Source organism: Bidens hawaiensis, unplaced genomic scaffold (genome assembly GCF_021521415.1).
Source record: "Bidens hawaiensis isolate Kalapana, Puna unplaced genomic scaffold, B.hawaiensis_p1.1 tig00038165_1, whole genome shotgun sequence".
Lineage (NCBI taxonomy): Eukaryota > Viridiplantae > Streptophyta > Magnoliopsida > Asterales > Asteraceae > Bidens > Bidens hawaiensis.
In genome coordinates this window covers 6,076-23,863 of record NW_027496696.1, presented here as the reverse complement: position 1 = coordinate 23,863, position 17,788 = coordinate 6,076, and the positions used below count along the sequence as shown (strand labels likewise).

Genomic DNA, 17,788 nt, shown 5'->3' with positions numbered 1-17,788 from the left:
CAACGAACTAACAAAGCATTTTATTAATATTATTATTATAACCTTGGAAACAGTTTCATAATTTACAAAGACTAAAATTATAAATCAGTTGCATCACTAGATTTTTGTTTAGTATACAAACAGTTAACTCCGTTAATCATCATTTTTTTTCGTAAACTCTTCTCTATATTAACACTTCACAACCTAAGCTTGAAAAACCAATAGTTGTAAACTGATGATTTTTGTTACGAATCACGTTTATTAAAATTTAAGTAAATGATTAATATAGGCTTTGGTTCGGTTAGCTTAGTCGGATTCGCGATATGATGACGAAAACACTCACCAGAAAAGCGTGAACAGGCAACGGCGTTGGCGCTTTTCACTCGTCTGAGGGCTGTATAAGGGTGCTAGGAGGCGGAGAAAGTGGATGGTGATAGCGATAGCGATATGTTTTGGTGCTTATTGTGGTCGGTTTAGGGAAACCAAAGATAGCGGAGAATGTTTAGATTATCATTCGGATGTTTTGGTATCGAAAGTGTTGTCGGGAATTTGTTGCGGGTTAACGGCTAACAAAGGCGGTGGTACACGGTAGTGTTGACAGTGCTGGTTGGTTGAGGATAACATTAAGGTGATGGTGGTTGTAGAGACCCAGTGGAGATTAAAACACCGTGGGTAACCGTGTGGTGGTTCGATGATGGGTTTCGCGGGAGCTCAAAGAGGCGAACTAGAGAATTAAGTGAAGAACGAAACGCAACAGAGGGAAGATGGGATGCCGAAAAGCGCAACTCTTATGCTATTTATGGTGAGAATAGGAAGCTTCTAGTCTAACAAGTTGCAATTTGTTTGAAGGTTATTGTCTAAAAGTTTGTCAATAATAATATATAGAGCAAGTTGACAATTCTTGCCCATCAATTTGAAAATTTGTAAAACAAAGACTTATCCACACGAAACACTTACGGGAGATATTTTGATACAAACCAATTTCATTCTCTCAATTATTAATTTAGATTTTATTATGTCAATTATTATTATATTTATTATCATTATTTTATTTTAGGGTATTTCAGCATGACCGAGATCAGCATAGCTGACGTGAGAACATTCGAATGAGTTTTTCATCTTTTAACTACAAATTAATTATATAACCAATCATTTCACTTCATGTGATAATTATTTTGCTCCTTGTACTCCACCACCTATGACACCCTCTAGTGACTAGTGAGTGTAAAAAGAGAACACACTTTTATCAACTAACCCCTTAAGTGTCACGATTTATCCATTTGGCAGTCTTTTTCACCTCTCATAATACATACCCTTAGATAGTGCTCGTCGAGCGACTCTCTTAGCCCTACATTTAGGAAGGTAAAGTTTGAAAATGAGGATAGACTCCTAATTTCGAGTTTAACAATCCCTCTCAAACCATTTTGTTTCGTGTCTTTTACTTTCTAGTTGATTACGACACATTATGCACCTAGATTTCAAGTATTACATAGTTGGTACCAACATGTGTCCTCTTATACCATTAATATTGTTTGCTTTCCCAAAAAAAGAACACAGATTTGTTTCTTGTTACTCTTAAGACTTCCTGCCATGGAGCGCCGTGGAGGAGGGAACACCACCGCCTGCTATGGAGCACCGTGGAGGAGGGAACACCGCCGGGGGGCGCGGAGAGGTTGAGTGCCTAGAGGACGGCCGGCGCGGTGAAAGGTTCTCTCTCTCTCCTCTCTCACATACACTCATATATATATATATAAATATTGGGGGCGCCCATGGGCATTAAACCATAGCAGAGCAGGCTTCGATGCCCCGTTTTTTACGAGGCGATGACGTGACGCTGACGTGCCGCGGTGGAGGGGCTTCAATGCCCCCCACCATAGCATCCAGCCTAAAGGAGACCTAAAAGATCTGCCAACATGGTACTACTCCTACATAAGCATGCGATCTTACTATTTTTCTTAATTTTATAATTAACACCTATTTAAAAAATCCGATGTGCACTCTCATGCTAACATTATTAAACATTCTGATGGCCAAAAACAAGTAGAAAAACTATGAGTAGATGGCAGCACTTGACCAACTTAGAAAAAATGCTTAATAACAATTTTACCACACATACGTAGAATCGTAATTATGTGGCAGTAAACGAAACGTAACACTCAACTTTATACATCATATTGATAGTTTTATGTTATAGTTTGCATAGTACTTTAATTCCATGAACAAAGGGGGTATACCGTATACCAAAGAAAACATTGATTACACCAGAGCCCAGTAAAATGGATGTGTTGGGTCGAGTCAACAAGCGTGTTAAAACGGGTCCAGATCATAATAGGTCGTTTTAAAAAGCATTTGTATCAAAACGAGTTATGGTCAAACTAAAACCCCACGTAACACTCAACTTTATACATCATATTGATAGTTTTATGTTATAGTTTGCATAGAACTTTAATTCCATGAACAAAGGGGGTATACCGTATACCAAAGAAAACATCGATTACACCAGAGCCCAGTAAAATGGATGTGTTGGGTCGAGTCAACAAGCGTGTTAAAATGGGTCAAGATCATAATAGGTCGTTTTAAAAAGCATTTGTATCAAAACGAGTTATGGTCAAACTAAAACCCCACGTTAGCACACTTCCCCTGGGAGAATCAAATGAATAAAAACGGCAATTCAATCAAGTCAAGAAGTCGCAAAATCTTGAGCATCAGACACCAAACCGGTGTCCCTAATTTTGAAATAAACATAAATCTCATCCTAATCAACATGAATGTCATCCAATGTCAATCTATTATTAGAATCCTCACCATTTACCAGCATCCTAAGACCATCTTTTAACTCAACCACACCTTCTTCCAAAACTGCACAAACCGGGAATATGTTCACACCACGCACCCTTCTTCTTAACTCATCATACACCTCTTCGGCTCCCGATTCATCAATTTTATTAGCCACAATCAATGCGGGCCGACCTGACAAACCCTCATTATAAAACTCAAGTTCCAAAATCAAATCTCTCAGTTGTTCCCATGGTGGGATCCCTTTTCTACCATCTAATGCAGCAGCCAAGTCCAGAACATAAGCAAGAACTCTAGTCCGTTCTATATGGCGAAGAAAAGCATGCCCGAGCCCACGGTTTTCGTGGGCCCCTTTTATAAGTCCGGGAATATCAGCAACCGTGAGTGATAAATCATCATAAGTTAAGTTTCCTAAATTAGGCCTTAATGTTGTGAACGCGTAGTGACCTATTCTCGGTTGTGCTTTAGATAATGCTCCTAAAAGTGTACTTTTGCCTGCGTTTGGCAATCCCACTAGACCTACGTCGGCTATGCTTTTCAGTTCTAAGATGAGAACCGACTCTGAACCGGGAGAACCGGTTGTGTGTGATGACGTGTCGTCATTTTCGTCTTCTTGTACATCAATGTCGTCAGCTTTTCTATGACAAGATTTTTTATAAGATGTTGAGAGAGAGACGTTACCTAAACCACCTTCACCTCCATGAGCCACAACTATTCTTTGACCCGGTTCAGTCAACTCAGCAACATTATACTCAATACGCTCTTCTTCTTGTTCGGATTCTTCCGATTTGTCTGATTCAGACTCACCATTGGCAGTCAATTGAGCTTCACACGAACTTACTTTTTCTTCATTTGACAAGTCAAAGTGTTCCAAGTCAAGAACAGGCTTGCTTTTATTTCTCGCATTTGAAGAAACTTTAGGTATGCTCATTTCCTTCGGATTATTCTCGAGGGTTGTAGGAATTTCCCACGGGTTCAAAGGCGCAGAGGATCCTTTCCCAACCATAGAAGGCATCTCACCCTCAACGAGATGAAGTACGGTACCAACAGGTACTAAAACAACCTAGTAACAAAAAGTCAGTGATCAATTATATTAATATTAGTTATGTCAAAATGTTCTTTTGTAGACTTTTTAAACAGGAAAATAACCTTGTCATCTCCTCGGCTTCCTATCTTATTTTTTGAAGCTCCGTGGCCGCCTCTCTTTGCATTCTGAAAAATACCATATTCATTACTTCAAACGACAGATAATTTGTGTAAATCATGTTTTATTGAAGAAGAAAAATAAAAGAAGGGAACAGAACAAACAATATGATGTTGTAAGCTGCTCAAATCCCAAATTGTCGGGGAACACTCTAGAATCACATCACCGCCTCTTCCTCCATTTCCGCCTATATATCACAGAGTAAGAAAAGTTTAGGTTTCATAAACATAAATGCTAACTGCTTGATCTTGATACAGAAAATTAGAAACAGTCAATAAAATAATTATATATAATAATTAATCACGCACCGTCAGCTTTCCCATGACGCACGTGTCGACTGCGGTGGAAGCTAAAGCAACCATTACCACCATCTCCACCTTTAGCACACAGCCTACGCCGATCTATCATTCTACGTTCCTTCAATAATAGAAAAAGGATTACTTGAATACAACTGGAAAGCTATTGCAGTTGTTTAAAAGGAAAATCGGGATAGAAAGAAACCTGTAGGGGTGCAAGCTTTGGTTTTTTGAAAGGGGTGTCTGAAAATCGGCAAGTTTGGAGAATCCATGGTGAATTTGTGTATTTATGGAAATCCTCTAAATAAACAGCAGGGTTCTTACGACGTAGCCACATCTTTTATTTACGAGCTAACTGGCTTGATTTCTGAGAAAGAAAAACATATAGGACTAAAAATGAGTGCTTGATGTCAAATTCTGGTAATTTATGGAGTTAGAAGGTAAAATGAGCAAAAAACAAAAGAAATTCTTATTCCATATATATACGAACTAGTAAAAATGAAAGGTGTAGCTAATTTGAATGATTATATCAAGGTGATTGAAAAATAAGACATGAGCAGTACAAGTTCCACCATAGCTAACAACAAGTTTGCAGATTTAGCAAAGGCAAAAAAAGCATTTAACCACATATATCAAAACACAATCCCACTCAGACAAATCGTCGAACAGGTGGAGGGCATCCCTGGTTCCAGGATTTGTCTTGAGCAATACGAATCGGATAACTAGAAAACAACACTCTCTTTCAAAAGGATTTTCACAAAGCAAACTACTTTCAATAATAATTTCAAATTGATTAATTAATCATACAAGAAGCAAAAAATACCTACAACGAGCAGTAACTAGCGAGCAGGTAAAGGGCGGAGACTGCGTCCGTACATCGGCGGTGCGGTGAGGACAGCAGTCTGCAGCGACGGACGACGGTGTGGTTCCGTTTGGACACCGGTTGAGCGGCTGGCTTATTTGCACAAGTGAAGCGCCCAACTTTTTACTTTGCATATTGCAACTGAATCTGGGCTTCCCCTAACACTTAAAAAATAAAAAAAATGTTAAAAATAAGATTGTTTGGGCTCGAGACCGGTTTTTGGTTAGGGCTCTAAACGAACCGAACGAACACGAACAAGGCCTTGTTCATGTTCGTTCGTTAAGAAAATAATGTGTTCACGAACACTTACCGAACGAGATTTTATGTTCGTGTTCGTTCATTAAGGAAATTAATGTGTTCACGAACACAAACGAACACATATAAATAGAGATCGAGACCGATGTATTCATCAACGTGAATAATGAATGGCTATAAACGAATCGAATGAACATGAACAAGAGCATGTTCATGTTCGTTCATTTAACTTTACGCACAGACACTTAATCGAACAAATATTTATGTTCATGTTCGTTTATTTAAAAATGTTTCCTCCGTGTTCCTCGTTCATTAAAAAAAAAGACACTCAGTTTCGTCTTGGTTCAGGTTTGTTTTTTTCAGTTTTTTTTTTTTCGCTTCGGTTTTGCTTTCATTTCGGTCGGTTTCGGTATATGCTCAATTTCAATGATTTTGGTTTCGATTTCTCAGTTTCTATTCGGTTCCGTAGGTTTTGTTTGAAATAAAATAGGATAAAGCTTGTTTTAGTCCATTCTAACCCATAAATAAACCCATTCTAACCTATAACCAAAAGTTACTAGCATTTTCTCAACCCATCTTGATCTTCTTACAAAATTCTTTTGATCCATCCTGACCCGTCTCAATTTTAAAAGTTATCCAAATTGACCTTGTTTTTCCACCCTTACATGTGCTTATATATATTCTTCAAACTTTGGATCAATGTTATTTGCATCTTTACCTCGCTAACTCATCGTGTGCCCAACTTGCAATGGATCAAATCAAACAGAACTAAGCAAGACGAAAATGAAATCACCTCTAACAGAGAACCATCTACAAAGATTTTATCTCTCAGCAGGTGTTTCGCTTATAATATAATAAAGATATCACCAGCAGGAAAACAGTAAGCATGTAATTAGATGTCGTGGTAACTAAATAAATAATAAAGTTATCTCTTATTTCACTTAAAAAAATGCTGGTATTAAGGTATATATATATATATATATATATATATATATATATATATATATATATATAACAAAAACTATAAACTACAATTATTAATTACTGATGAGGCTTGGATCTAGATTACAGATCATAGAAGAAGGTCTACATAGCATAACCATAAGAAATGACCGTGAAATAATATCATATGATAGTGTAAGAAGGATTAGAATATGTATGTATACCTTGAACTCGGAAAGTAGGTTCGAATGGTTAGGGTTTTTACCCCGGTAAGAACGTTTGGAATGCTGGAGATATATGATCGACCAACTGCTAGAAGAAAATGAAGGATAATGAGCAGAAGAGAGATTACAAAGAAGAGAGTGATGTGAGAATTTTAAACAAGAAGCTGAAGCAAGATGATGTACGTTTGATGTGATAACTGAAAACACCGTCGGAAAAGTTGGGTTCCAAACGGTTGCATTTTGGTTAGGAAATTCGTGTCTTAACAGGTTTAACAGGTATGAAGCGACGCGTTGAATACGAATATCAAACATGAATACGACTCATTTAACTACTTTATATGTCATGACTATGATACAATTTTAAATTTCATGTACCAATAAGGGAATATGATGGAGTCTTGTAACACCCGCTAATTTCCGGCTTAAATGAGTTAAAGCCTGTAAAGTATGTATAATCCACGGGGTTTAACCAACCTTTCTCAGAAGCCCACTCGCCATCCCGGTACGTTATAACATTTAACCTTTCAACCAAAATGTTACTTATTTATAATTGGAGGGACTAGAGGTGAAAAATGTTTATAACATAAACAAACCTAACCTAACCCATTCCAAAATCCCGATCGGCAGCTCCAGCCCCCCCCCTGCGATTTTCCTTTTTCCGGCCAAGTCGTGAGCGTCAAACGTCAATTAAAGGTTAGTACTACGATTCCCCAAGTCTTTTATACCATAATTGGTCGTTATAACACGCGTATTGATCGATTAATGGCTTGTTGTAGGCTAACCGGGTGGCTGTCCAATTGAGCATTTCCATGACTGTTTTGAGTGAGGTTTTTGCACCAAAATCCTCCTAGGTATGTTTAATATATCATACTTAAAAACCATATTCATTGGGGTTCGTTAGATTGGTCAACTAGTTATCGTTTGAAAGATTGTGTTCAGTTGACTAGAATTGTAGTTTGATGCATTTAACACGAGGGTTGAAGTGATTAACGACCAATTCAGCTTGGGGACACTTGGTTTGATGTATGGGCTGTTGAAAAATCATTTTTATTAGTTATGGGGCTGAATTGGTTGTCGGTTACTCCAACGGGTCGGTACAACGCGCAATTGCATTTATTGAGTAGTTGGTGCGTTGTACTTACGAGTTACCGACCCATTGGACTCGTGTAGCGTCGTGTGGACTTGTTGGCTGTGATTTTATCATGTTGGGTCCACACGGGGTTGAGTTGGATGTTAATGGCCTAAACGACTCTTAAACGCGTGTATTGGTATCACCTAGTGCTTCCGGGGGTAATTTGGGAATTCTTTATTCCCGGGAGTATCTAAGGGTCGTTTGGTGAATGTGAGGCCTCGGGGGCTGTTGTGATTTAGTTTGATGGAGTTCGAGGCTTTAGGTGACCCGAACCCCATTAGAACGTCTTGTAGGATAAACGAGTCATCTTGATGTCATTAGTATTGATTGAATGTAAACCGGTAGGTGTTTGAGTCTTGGGATTACTTAGGGATTCTCTAGCTCGTGGTGAATCCGTGTCTCGTGTCAGGTGAGTTCATGATGCCCCTTTTAACTCCTTTTAAGTTTTGGGCTAGCATGCACACCTAAACGATTTTCTTGATGAAACATTAAAACTATATTATATAGGCTTGCTCGTATATGGTAGGCCTTGGGATGTTATAGTATGTATGTATATATATTATTGTATGGCCAATATTTGGCGATGTTGTGGTCGTTATCGACTACGGATGTTACGTATGCCTACTTTGTGTTTGCATACGTTGATGAGATGTTACGTGTTTGGGTTGTACGTTTTCTCGACCCTGATGTTATTACTAGATGTTATATATATATATATATATATATATATATATATATATATATATATATATATATATATATATATAGGGATGCACTTATAGAGATGTTTATATATATTTATGTATATATATATATATATAAGGATGATTATTTACTAAAGATGATGGCCTAACTGATGTATCCCGTTTACAGTTTAAAACCTTTGGAATCACTATTATGGTTATTATGATTGATGTTATTTATTAAAACTTAAACTCACTCAGCTCAAGCTGACTTTGTGTGCATGTTAGTATGAGTTTCAGGTTAGGGTGTGGATGCATTACCGCTTGGACGTGCACAAAGCTACTTGGACGGTGGAGGGCATGCTTAGTCGGATGTTTCAATAACAACAAACGTTTTCTTTTAACATTTATTTAAATTGGTTTTGGGCATAATTCCCGGGTTTTGGGAACTTATTTTATTATTTATGTTTTCCGCTGAATTATACTCTGAGATGCTTATTTTAATGAAACAAACTGTTTTCAAGTTTAAGTATTTTTACAAGTGTTTTGTATGAATAACAATTGTAGGGTTCCCGGGGTTTGGGGCCTTACAAGTTGGTAATAGAGCCATGGTTCGAGGGATCCGAGCATCCCCGAATACTTGGACTCGAACTGTAAGAAAAGAGACTAGTATGCCCATCGCGAGTAGCTGCACGCCAAGAGGTAACTTTAAATTATTTAGTCATTCCTTCGAATTTAAAAATTTCCAGTATGTGATTAACTGTTTAAGTGTTAGATAGAAGGCTAATGTGGTTAGGGGCAGGGGGTGATTAAGACGGGCGAGTAAAGTAAACGATTAATTACACTTGATCAACGCCATTAGCAGTTTACCCTTACTTTACATGTTCTAAATGCCACTTGTACTTGACCGTGTTAAAATTTTGTCTTTTTAGGGATAAGTCATGGTTAATACTCGAGCAGCTAAGAGAGGCCGTCCTAGTGTACGTGGTCGTGGTCGTAAGCCACGTGCCGAAACCGAGAATGAGATTCCTACTTCCCAGAAGGAAGCCCCGATTCATGAGGAGGGGGATAACCCCGACTTAGATCCTGCTATGCGCGTGGCTATCGCGGACGAGGTTTACCAGGTGCTCCATAGGGCCATTCCCGAGATCTTTGCTGAGGCCATTAGGGCCATGGAGGAGTCTATGGTTGGTAATAGTTCGGGTAAAGAAAGGAAGGCTAAGGAGACGCAGGTTGATGAGGAGGAAGAGGTGTATGTGCCGAGTGGGGATGAAGACGAAGTGCGGACTGTTAGTGTATCTACTCGGGGTTGCTCATATGGTGACTTCAAGAAGTGTGACCCCCCTTATTTTGATGGTACTTAGGATGCGTTGGCAGCACATCAGTGGGTGAGGGAGATGGAGGCCGTTCTGAGAGTCAGTAAATGTAAGGGGGATGACATGGTGACTTATGCTACTGCCTCTTTTCGTTCTGAGGCATTGTGTTGGTGGGACAACTTGGCACAGGCTATGGGTGATCGTTTGATCGGGAGGATGACATGGGATGAGCTGAAGAAGTTGGTTCTCGATCAGTTTTGTCCTCCGCATGAATTGGATAAGATGGAACAGGAATTCTTGACCTTGGAGGCGGGTAGTTTGACGCATCGGGAGTATACCACAAAGTTTAACCAGATGGCTCGTTTATGTCCCGATCTGGTTACTCCTGAGGCAAAGAGGAAAAAGAAGTATGTGAAGGGCCTTCCGGTGGATATTCGTAGGGGTGTGGTGACCACCGACATGAACTCTTTTCACTCGGTGGTTACCCTGGCAGGTACATTATATGATCAGAGGGAGAAGTTACCATCGACCAACACTAGGAAGACATGGAACACAAATTCGTTCGGTAAGCGGCCCGGGGGAAGCCATTTCAATTCGTCTGAGAAAAGGGTAAAGACTGAGACTTCTGAGTTTAAAAGGGATGCGGCGTTCGGTGATTGCAAGAAGTGCGGGAAACCACACAAGGGGGAATGTAAGAGTGGGTCTGGCTCCTGTTTTCGTTGTGATAAGGTTTGACACCCCCATTTCGAGTGTCCGACGTTGACTTGTTTCCGCTGTAAGGGTTCCGGTCACTTGGCATCAAACTGTCCTACCAGTAAGGCGGGGGGATCCGGTCAGGGGACTTCCTCGAGGGGGAAGATGGAAGAGAAGCCGAAGGCCAGGGCGAGGGCCTTCAACATCTCCAAGAGGGAGGTGAAGGATGATGCGGATGTTGTTTCAGGTACTTTTCCTTATTTAGATTTTATTCCACCGTTATAATTCTTTATTCCTTTGGAATCGTATGTGATGATCATGTAGCTAAGCAGTAGTATAACATTATCCCAGGTACATTTTTACTTGATGAATTACAGGCGTCATTTTTATTTGATTCGGGCGCCAGTAGAAGTTTTGTGTCTACTGCTTTCTGTTCCTCGTTGAATAAATCACCCGAGCGCGTAGTCGATGTGTTTGAGGTTGAGGTCACCGTAGGAAAATCCGTTTCTGTGTCTAGGGCTATTTAGGGTTGTTCCAACGAGTTGTCTGGGTATAAATTTCCGGTGCGGTTGTATTTGATGCCGCTTGGTTGTTTCGATGTGGTGCTCGGGATGGATTGGCTCGCGAGTGTTGATGCTCAGATCATTTGTTGTCAGAAACTTGTTCGTATGAGGGCCCCGGATGGGACCCAAATTACGGTCTTCGGTGACCGGAATGGTGCGACGCCACATATCATATCTATGCTTAAGGCGGGAAGGTTGATGCAGCGGGGTTGCGAGGCGTATCTGGTGTATGCTATAAATATGAAAATCGAGGTGGCTACCGTCGGTGATGTTCCTATCGTTTGGGATTTCCCGAATGTATTTCCAGATGATTTGTCAGATGTGCCACCGGACCGCAAGGTCGAGTTCCAGATAGACCTTGTGCCGGGCGCAAAACCCGTTGCTCGAGCCCCTTACCGTCTAGCACCGAATGAGATGAAAGAACTTATGGCTCAGTTGGAAGACTTGTTCGACAAGGGTTTCATTCGACCGAGCATCTCACCTTGGGGTGCCCCGGTTCTGTTCGTTAAGAAGAAGGACAGTAGCATGCGGATGTGCATTGACTTCCGTTAATTGAATAAGCTCACTTTTAAAAATCGGTACCCTCTCCCAAGGATCGACGACTTATTTGATCAGCTGCAAGGAGCTAGCTGGTTCTCGAAGATCGACCTTAGGTCCGGGTATCATCAGTTGAAAATTTGGGAGGAGGATATTCCTAAGACTACCTTCCGCACTCGTTATGGGCACTATGAATTTCTCGTGATGTCTTTCGGTTTAACCAACGCACCGGCTGCGTTTATGGATCTTATGAACCGGGTGTGTAGGCTAATGCTCGATCGTTCGGTCATTGTGTTCATCGACGACATTCTTGTGTATTCCAAAAGCGAATCCGATCACGCCGGTCATCTAACGGAAGTTTTGGAAGCCCTGCGAAAGAACAAATTGTATGCAAAATTTTCTAAGTGTTCCTTCTGGTTACGCGAGTTTCAGTTCTTGGGTCATGTTATTAACCCGAGTGGTATTTTGGTTGACCCTGCAAAGGTGGAAGCCGTAAATGAATGGGAACCTCCTAAGTCCCTGTCCGAAATTCGTAGTTTTCTGGGCTTAGTGGGGTATTACCGCCGCTTCATTCCCGACTTTTCGAAAATTGCTTTATCATTGACCAAGTTGACTAAGAAGAGCGTTAAGTATGTTTGGGGTTCTGAGTAGGAGGAGGCTTTCCTCGAGTTGAAGAACAGGTTGATGCATGCCCCGATTCTAGCTTTACCCGATGGCACCGATGATCTGGTGGTTTATTCTGATGCCACTTATCAGGGGCTTGGGTGTGTTCTAATGCAGCGAGGTCGAGTCGTCGCTTATGCCTCACGGCAGTTAAAGCCTCATGAGGCGAATTACCCTACTCACGAATTGGAGCTGGCAGCGGTTGCGTTTGCACTTAAGTTGTGGCGGCATTATTTGTACGGTGTTCCTTGCGTTATTTATACTGATCATAAGAGCTTAAAATATTTCTTCGAACAAAAGGAACTGAATATGCGACAACGTCGATGGTTGGAGTTGATTAAGGATTATGATCTGGAGATTATGTACCATCCCGGTAAGGCTAACGTGGTAGCCGACGCGTTGAGCCGGAAGGAGAGACCGAAACCCATTCGTATAAAATCTTATCAGCTTATTCTTAAACCCGATATTTTGAAGCAGATAGCCAACGATCAGAATCAGGCTTTACAGGTGGAATGGATTATGTTAGAACGTATTTGGGGTCAGGAAAAGATGTTGGAAGACGTCGGTGATGGAGTGAAGTATAAGGATGGGCGTTTATGGGTACCGAGGTATGGGGGATTCATAGGTAAAATTTTGGATGAAGCACACAAGTTGCGCTATTCCATTCATCCGGGCGCGACCAAGATGTACCCGGACCTGAAAAAGAATTATTGGTGGCCTGTGATGAAGTTTGAGGTGGCTCAGTATGTGAGTAAGTGTTTGACATGTCTGCAAGTTAAGGCCGAGCACCAGAAACCTTTCGGGAAACTTCAGCCCTTAGAAATACCTGAGTGGAAGTGGGAGCATCTTATGATGGATTTTGTGACTAAACTGCCTCGTTCTCCTAGGGGCGGTTATGACACCATTTGGGTAATCGTTGATAGACTGACCAAGAGCACTCATTTCTTACCGATTCGAGAAACATGTAATTCTGAGCAGCTGGCCGATGTGTTTATTTGTGAGATCGTTTCTAGGCACGGGGTGCCGGTATCTATTGTTTCGGATAGGGACACACGTTTTACCTCCAGGTTTTGGAAGAAATTTCATGAGGAGATGGGTACCAAACTCCTCATCAGTACCGCTTATCACCCGCAGACGGATGGACAGTCCGAGAGGACTATTCAGACTCTTGAGGATATGTTGCGGGCTTGTGTTATCGATTTTGGTGGTAGTTAGGATCGTCATTTACCGTTGGTAGAGTTCTCGTATAATAACAGTTATCACGCCACGATTAGGATGCCACCGTTTGAGATGTTGTATGGTAGGAGGTGTAGGACTCCAATCTGTTGGGTTCCATTGGTCAGAAACAGTTGGGTAGTTTGGAGGTGGTCGAGGCTACGACTGAGAAGCTCGATAAGATTAAGGCTTTTATGAAGGCCGCTCAGGATCGTCAAAAGTCCTATGCGGATAAAAGGCGAAGACCTATTATGTTTGGGGTTGGGGATCGGGTTATGTTGAAAGTCTCTCCTTGGAAGGGTATTATTCGTTTTCGTAAGAGGGGGAAGCTTAGTCCGAGGTTTATTGGTCCGTTCCATATATTGTCCCGTGTTGGTGAGGTAGCGTATAGGTTAGAATTGCCCGAGGAGCTCGCGGGGATTCATCCTACTTTTCACGTGTCCCTTTTGAGGAAATGTTTAGCGGATGAGGAGGCCCATGTGCCTCTTGATGATATTGAGCTTGATAGTACGCTTAACTACGTTAAGGAACCTATAGCTATACTTGACCGTAAGGAAAGGCGTCTGAGAAATAAAGTGGTTAGGCAGGTGAAGGTGCAGCGAAGGCACCGTAGGGGTTCTGAGGCTACTTGGGAGTCCGAAGACAAAATGATGAAACTCTATCCGCAGATGTTCCTTTCGCACCGGGATTCGGGGACGAATCCCATTGTAAGGGGGGTGGACTTGTAACACCCGCTAATTTCCGGCTTAAATGAGTTAAAGCCTGTAAAGTATCTATAATCCTCGGGGTTTAACCGACCTTTCTCAGAAGCCCTCTCACCATCCCGGTATGTTATAACATTTAACCTTTCAACCAAAATGTTACTTATTTATAATTGGAGGGACTAGAGGTGAAAAATGTTTATAACATAAACAAACCTAACCCTAACCCATTCCAAAATCCCGATCGGCAGCTCCAGCCCCCCCCCCTCTGCGATTTTCCTTTTTCCGGCCAAGTCGTGAGCGTAAAACATCAATTAAAGGTTAGTACTATGATTCCACAAGTCTTTTACATCATAATTGGTCGTTATAACACGCGTATTGATCGATTAATGGCTTGTTGTAGGCTAACCGGGTGGCTGTCCAATTGAGCATTTCCAGGACTGTTTTGAGTGAGGTTTTTGCACCAAATCCTCCTAGGTATATGTAGTATATCATACTTAAAAACCATATTCATTGGGGTTCGTTAGATTGGTCAACTAGTTATCGTTTGAAAGATTGTGTTCGGTTGACTAGAATTGTAGTTTGATGCGTTTAACGCGAGGGTTGAAGTGATTAACGACCAATTCAGCTCAGGGACACTTGGTTTGATGTATGGGCTGTTGAAAAATCATTTTTATAAGTTATGGGGCTGAATTGGTTGTCGGTTACTCCAACGGGTCGGTACAACGCGCAATTGCATTTATTGAGTAGTTGGTGCGTTGTACTTACGAGTTACCGACCCATTGGACTCGTGTAGCGTCGTGTGGACTTGTTGGCTGTGATTTTATCATGTTGGGTCCACACGGGGCTGAGTTGGATGTTAATGGCCTAAACGACTCTTAAACGCGCGTATTGGTATCACCTAGTGCTTCCGGGGGTAATTTGGGAATTCTTTATTCCCGGGAGTATCTAAGGGTCGTTTTGGTGAATGTGAGGCCTCGGGGGCTGTTGTGATTTAGTTTGATGGAGTTCGAGGCTTTAGGTGACCCGAACCCCGTTAGAACGTCTCGTGGGATAAACGAGTCATCTTGATGTCATTAGTATTGATTAAATGTAAACCGGCAGGTGTTTGAGTCTTGGGATTACTTAGGGATTCTCTAGCTCGTGGTGAATCCGTGTCTCGTGTCAGGTGAGTTCATGATGCCCCTTTTAACTCCTTTTAAGTTTTGGGCTAGCCAGCACACCTAAACGATTTTCTTGATGAAACATTAAAACTATTTTATATAGGCTTGCTCGTATATGGTTGGCCTTGGGATGTTATAGTATGTATGTATATATATTATTGTATGGCCAATATTTGGCGATGTTGTGGTCGTTATCGACTACGGATGTTACGTATGCCTACTTTGTGTTTGCATACGTTGATGAGATGTTACGTGTTTGGGTTGTACGTTTTCTCGACCCTGATGTTATTACTAGATGTTATATATATATATATATATATATATATATATATATATATATATATATATATATATATATATATAGGGATGCACTTATAGAGATGTTTATATATATGTATGTATATATATATATATATAAGGATGATTATTTATTAAAGATGATGGCCTAACTGATGTATCCCGTTTACAGTTTAAAACCTTTGGAATGACTATTATGGTTATTATGATTGATGTTATTTATTAAAACTTAAACTCACTCAGCTCAAGCTGACTTTGTGTGCATGTTAGTATGAGTTTCAGGTTAGGGTGTGGATGCATTACCGCTTGGACGTGCACGAAGCTACTTGGACGGTGGTGGGCATGCTTAGTCGGATGTTTCAATAACAACAAACGTTTTCTTTTAACATTTATTTAAATACATTTAAATTGGTTTTGGGCATAATTCCCGGGTTTTGGGAACTTATTTTATTATTTATGTTTTCCGCTGAATTATACTCTGAGATGCTTATTTTAATGAAATGAACTGTTTTCAAGTTCACGTATTTTTACAAGTGTTTTGTATGAATACCAATTGTAGGGTTCCCGGGGTTCGGGGCCTTACAAGTCTAGCCTACTAATTTCAGTTATTTAAGAAAATTAAAAAATCACATACCGTACTTTTTTGCTTAACAGGTCTTATCATGTATTTAATAGGGACCCAATTGTCAACTCTAATTTTAGTTATGAAAAACACTTTAATATAAACTTTTTATTTCTAGCCCTTTTAAGTTTATTTGTATAACATTTAGTTTTTGGGGGTTCAATCCTATCCTAGTGGATTGCCAGAGTAGTTGTTAAAAAAAGGTATTTTATTAGTGTAAAATTTTGAAGTGTAAAGTCGTTAATTAGTCATTTTTCATCACTTTGTTTGTTTTGTTCAATTTTGTCATTTTTAGTCGAAAAGGTTCTTTATCATTATTATATATATTAAAATGAAGATTAGTTATGTAAGGATTATATAAGGAGAAGTTATTGTGGATCTTTTTAGGTAATTTTGATACGTAGTGTATAACATGTTACCCTATGATATTTATTTATTATATTTTATTTTCTTCCCTGGTACAAGTGTCTTCTCCTTTACCAACTATATCTTCTTTTCTTCTTTCATGGTTAAAACGTGTTTTCTTCTTTACCATTAAACTTTACAAACTTTAACTTTACCATGTAACTTCTATAAATTCTTTTCAATCTCACCCATGAACCATGCCTACAACCAAAAAAAAAAAGAGAGTTAAGTGCCACTTTAGTATCTGTGGTTTGTTTATTTACGTAACTTTAGTATCATTTTTGAATTTGTTGCAAATGGCTACTTCAGGTTTCTAAAACTTGCCATTTTAGTATATTTTTCTAATCCCGTTTATTTTTATCTGTTAAGTCGAGGGTAAACTAGTAATTTCATTTAATTTTTCTATTTTCTCTTTTCCTTTAACCAAAACACCCCTTAAATCAAACCATCAAACTCCCTCTCGGCCTTTCCCACTCAACCCATAGATCTGCAATTCACATTCTCCCAATCCAAACCCCCAACTCAATTTTAATCTTGATGATGGCTTTCGGGGATTGAATACCAATCTCAATTCCAAAACCCCAATTCAATCACTCGAACCTTCCATTTCTCAATTCGTTCCACCAAGTCAATGCTCAGTCGACAACGGATCTCCGACGAACACCACCGTCGGCGGCCGTGTCTTCATCTTGACAATCTAGCTTCCAAACTTAACAACCCAACGTTCTCATTGATACGTCCGGTAGCTCAATCCTGTTATCTTAATATTCCAAACTTTACCGAATGGCGAGAATCATCTCCAAACGTCGTCGTATAGCTTCAAAATAACCAAACGGATTTTGTATCAAAGACGAAGATGGTGTAGCCCGTCGCTCTGCTTCTATCTCAAATCAGATCTGCATCGAGATAGAGAATGTGGTGGTCCTCGAATGCCGGTGGTGCTTGGGAAATAGCTGGGGGAACAATTCCGGTGGTGGTAGCGGGTGAACTGAAATTACAATGGAGGAGTTAAACGGAGTTGGTGTGGTGCGGGGGCCATGTGGTGTTTGGTGAGGAGAGAGAGAGAGACGGTGGTTGTATGGTGAGGAGACATATATGATTGTCGGTGGGTTTTGAACTTTGATTTATTTTTAGTATTTTAATTTGTTTTGTTTTCTAATATAAGGTATTTTGGTTAAAGGAAAAAGATAATACAAATAATATAAAGAAAATTACCACTTTACCCTTGAGTTAACGGAAA

At 40.2% G+C, this 17,788-nt stretch overlaps 1 protein-coding gene across 2 annotated transcripts; it reads right to left on the bottom strand.

Annotated features, from left to right (window-relative positions):
- Positions 1-2,734: 2,734 nt before the first annotated feature.
- On the bottom strand, positions 2,735-4,612 carry LOC143590097 (putative GTP-binding protein OBGM, mitochondrial). Of its 2 annotated transcripts, none has more exons than XM_077070684.1 (5): positions 4,481-4,612; positions 4,288-4,396; positions 4,084-4,166; positions 3,925-3,987; positions 2,735-3,838 (listed from the first exon to the last, which is right to left on the bottom strand). In XM_077070684.1, exons 1-5 carry the CDS (start codon positions 4,610-4,612, stop codon positions 2,735-2,737), a joined length of 1,491 nt encoding a protein of 496 aa, XP_076926799.1. The 2 variants fall into 2 exon arrangements, with proteins under 2 accessions (XP_076926799.1, XP_076926800.1); XM_077070685.1 differs by having other exon boundaries at positions 4,288-4,388; positions 4,481-4,600.
- Positions 4,613-17,788: the final 13,176 nt, after the last annotated feature.

Excerpts from the sequence above, each read along its gene's own strand:
- LOC143590097 (XM_077070684.1), bottom strand. The coding sequence starts at position 4,612 with ATGTGGCTACGTCGTAAGAACCCTGCTGTTTATTTAGAGGATTTCCAT. Across the intron at positions 4,397-4,480 it reads CAAAGCTTGCACCCCTACAG|GAACGTAGAATGATAGATCG; the intron begins GTTTCTTTCTAT and ends CTATTATTGAAG. Across the intron at positions 3,839-3,924 it reads GAAGCCGAGGAGATGACAAG|GTTGTTTTAGTACCTGTTGG; the intron begins GTTATTTTCCTG and ends TTTTGTTACTAG.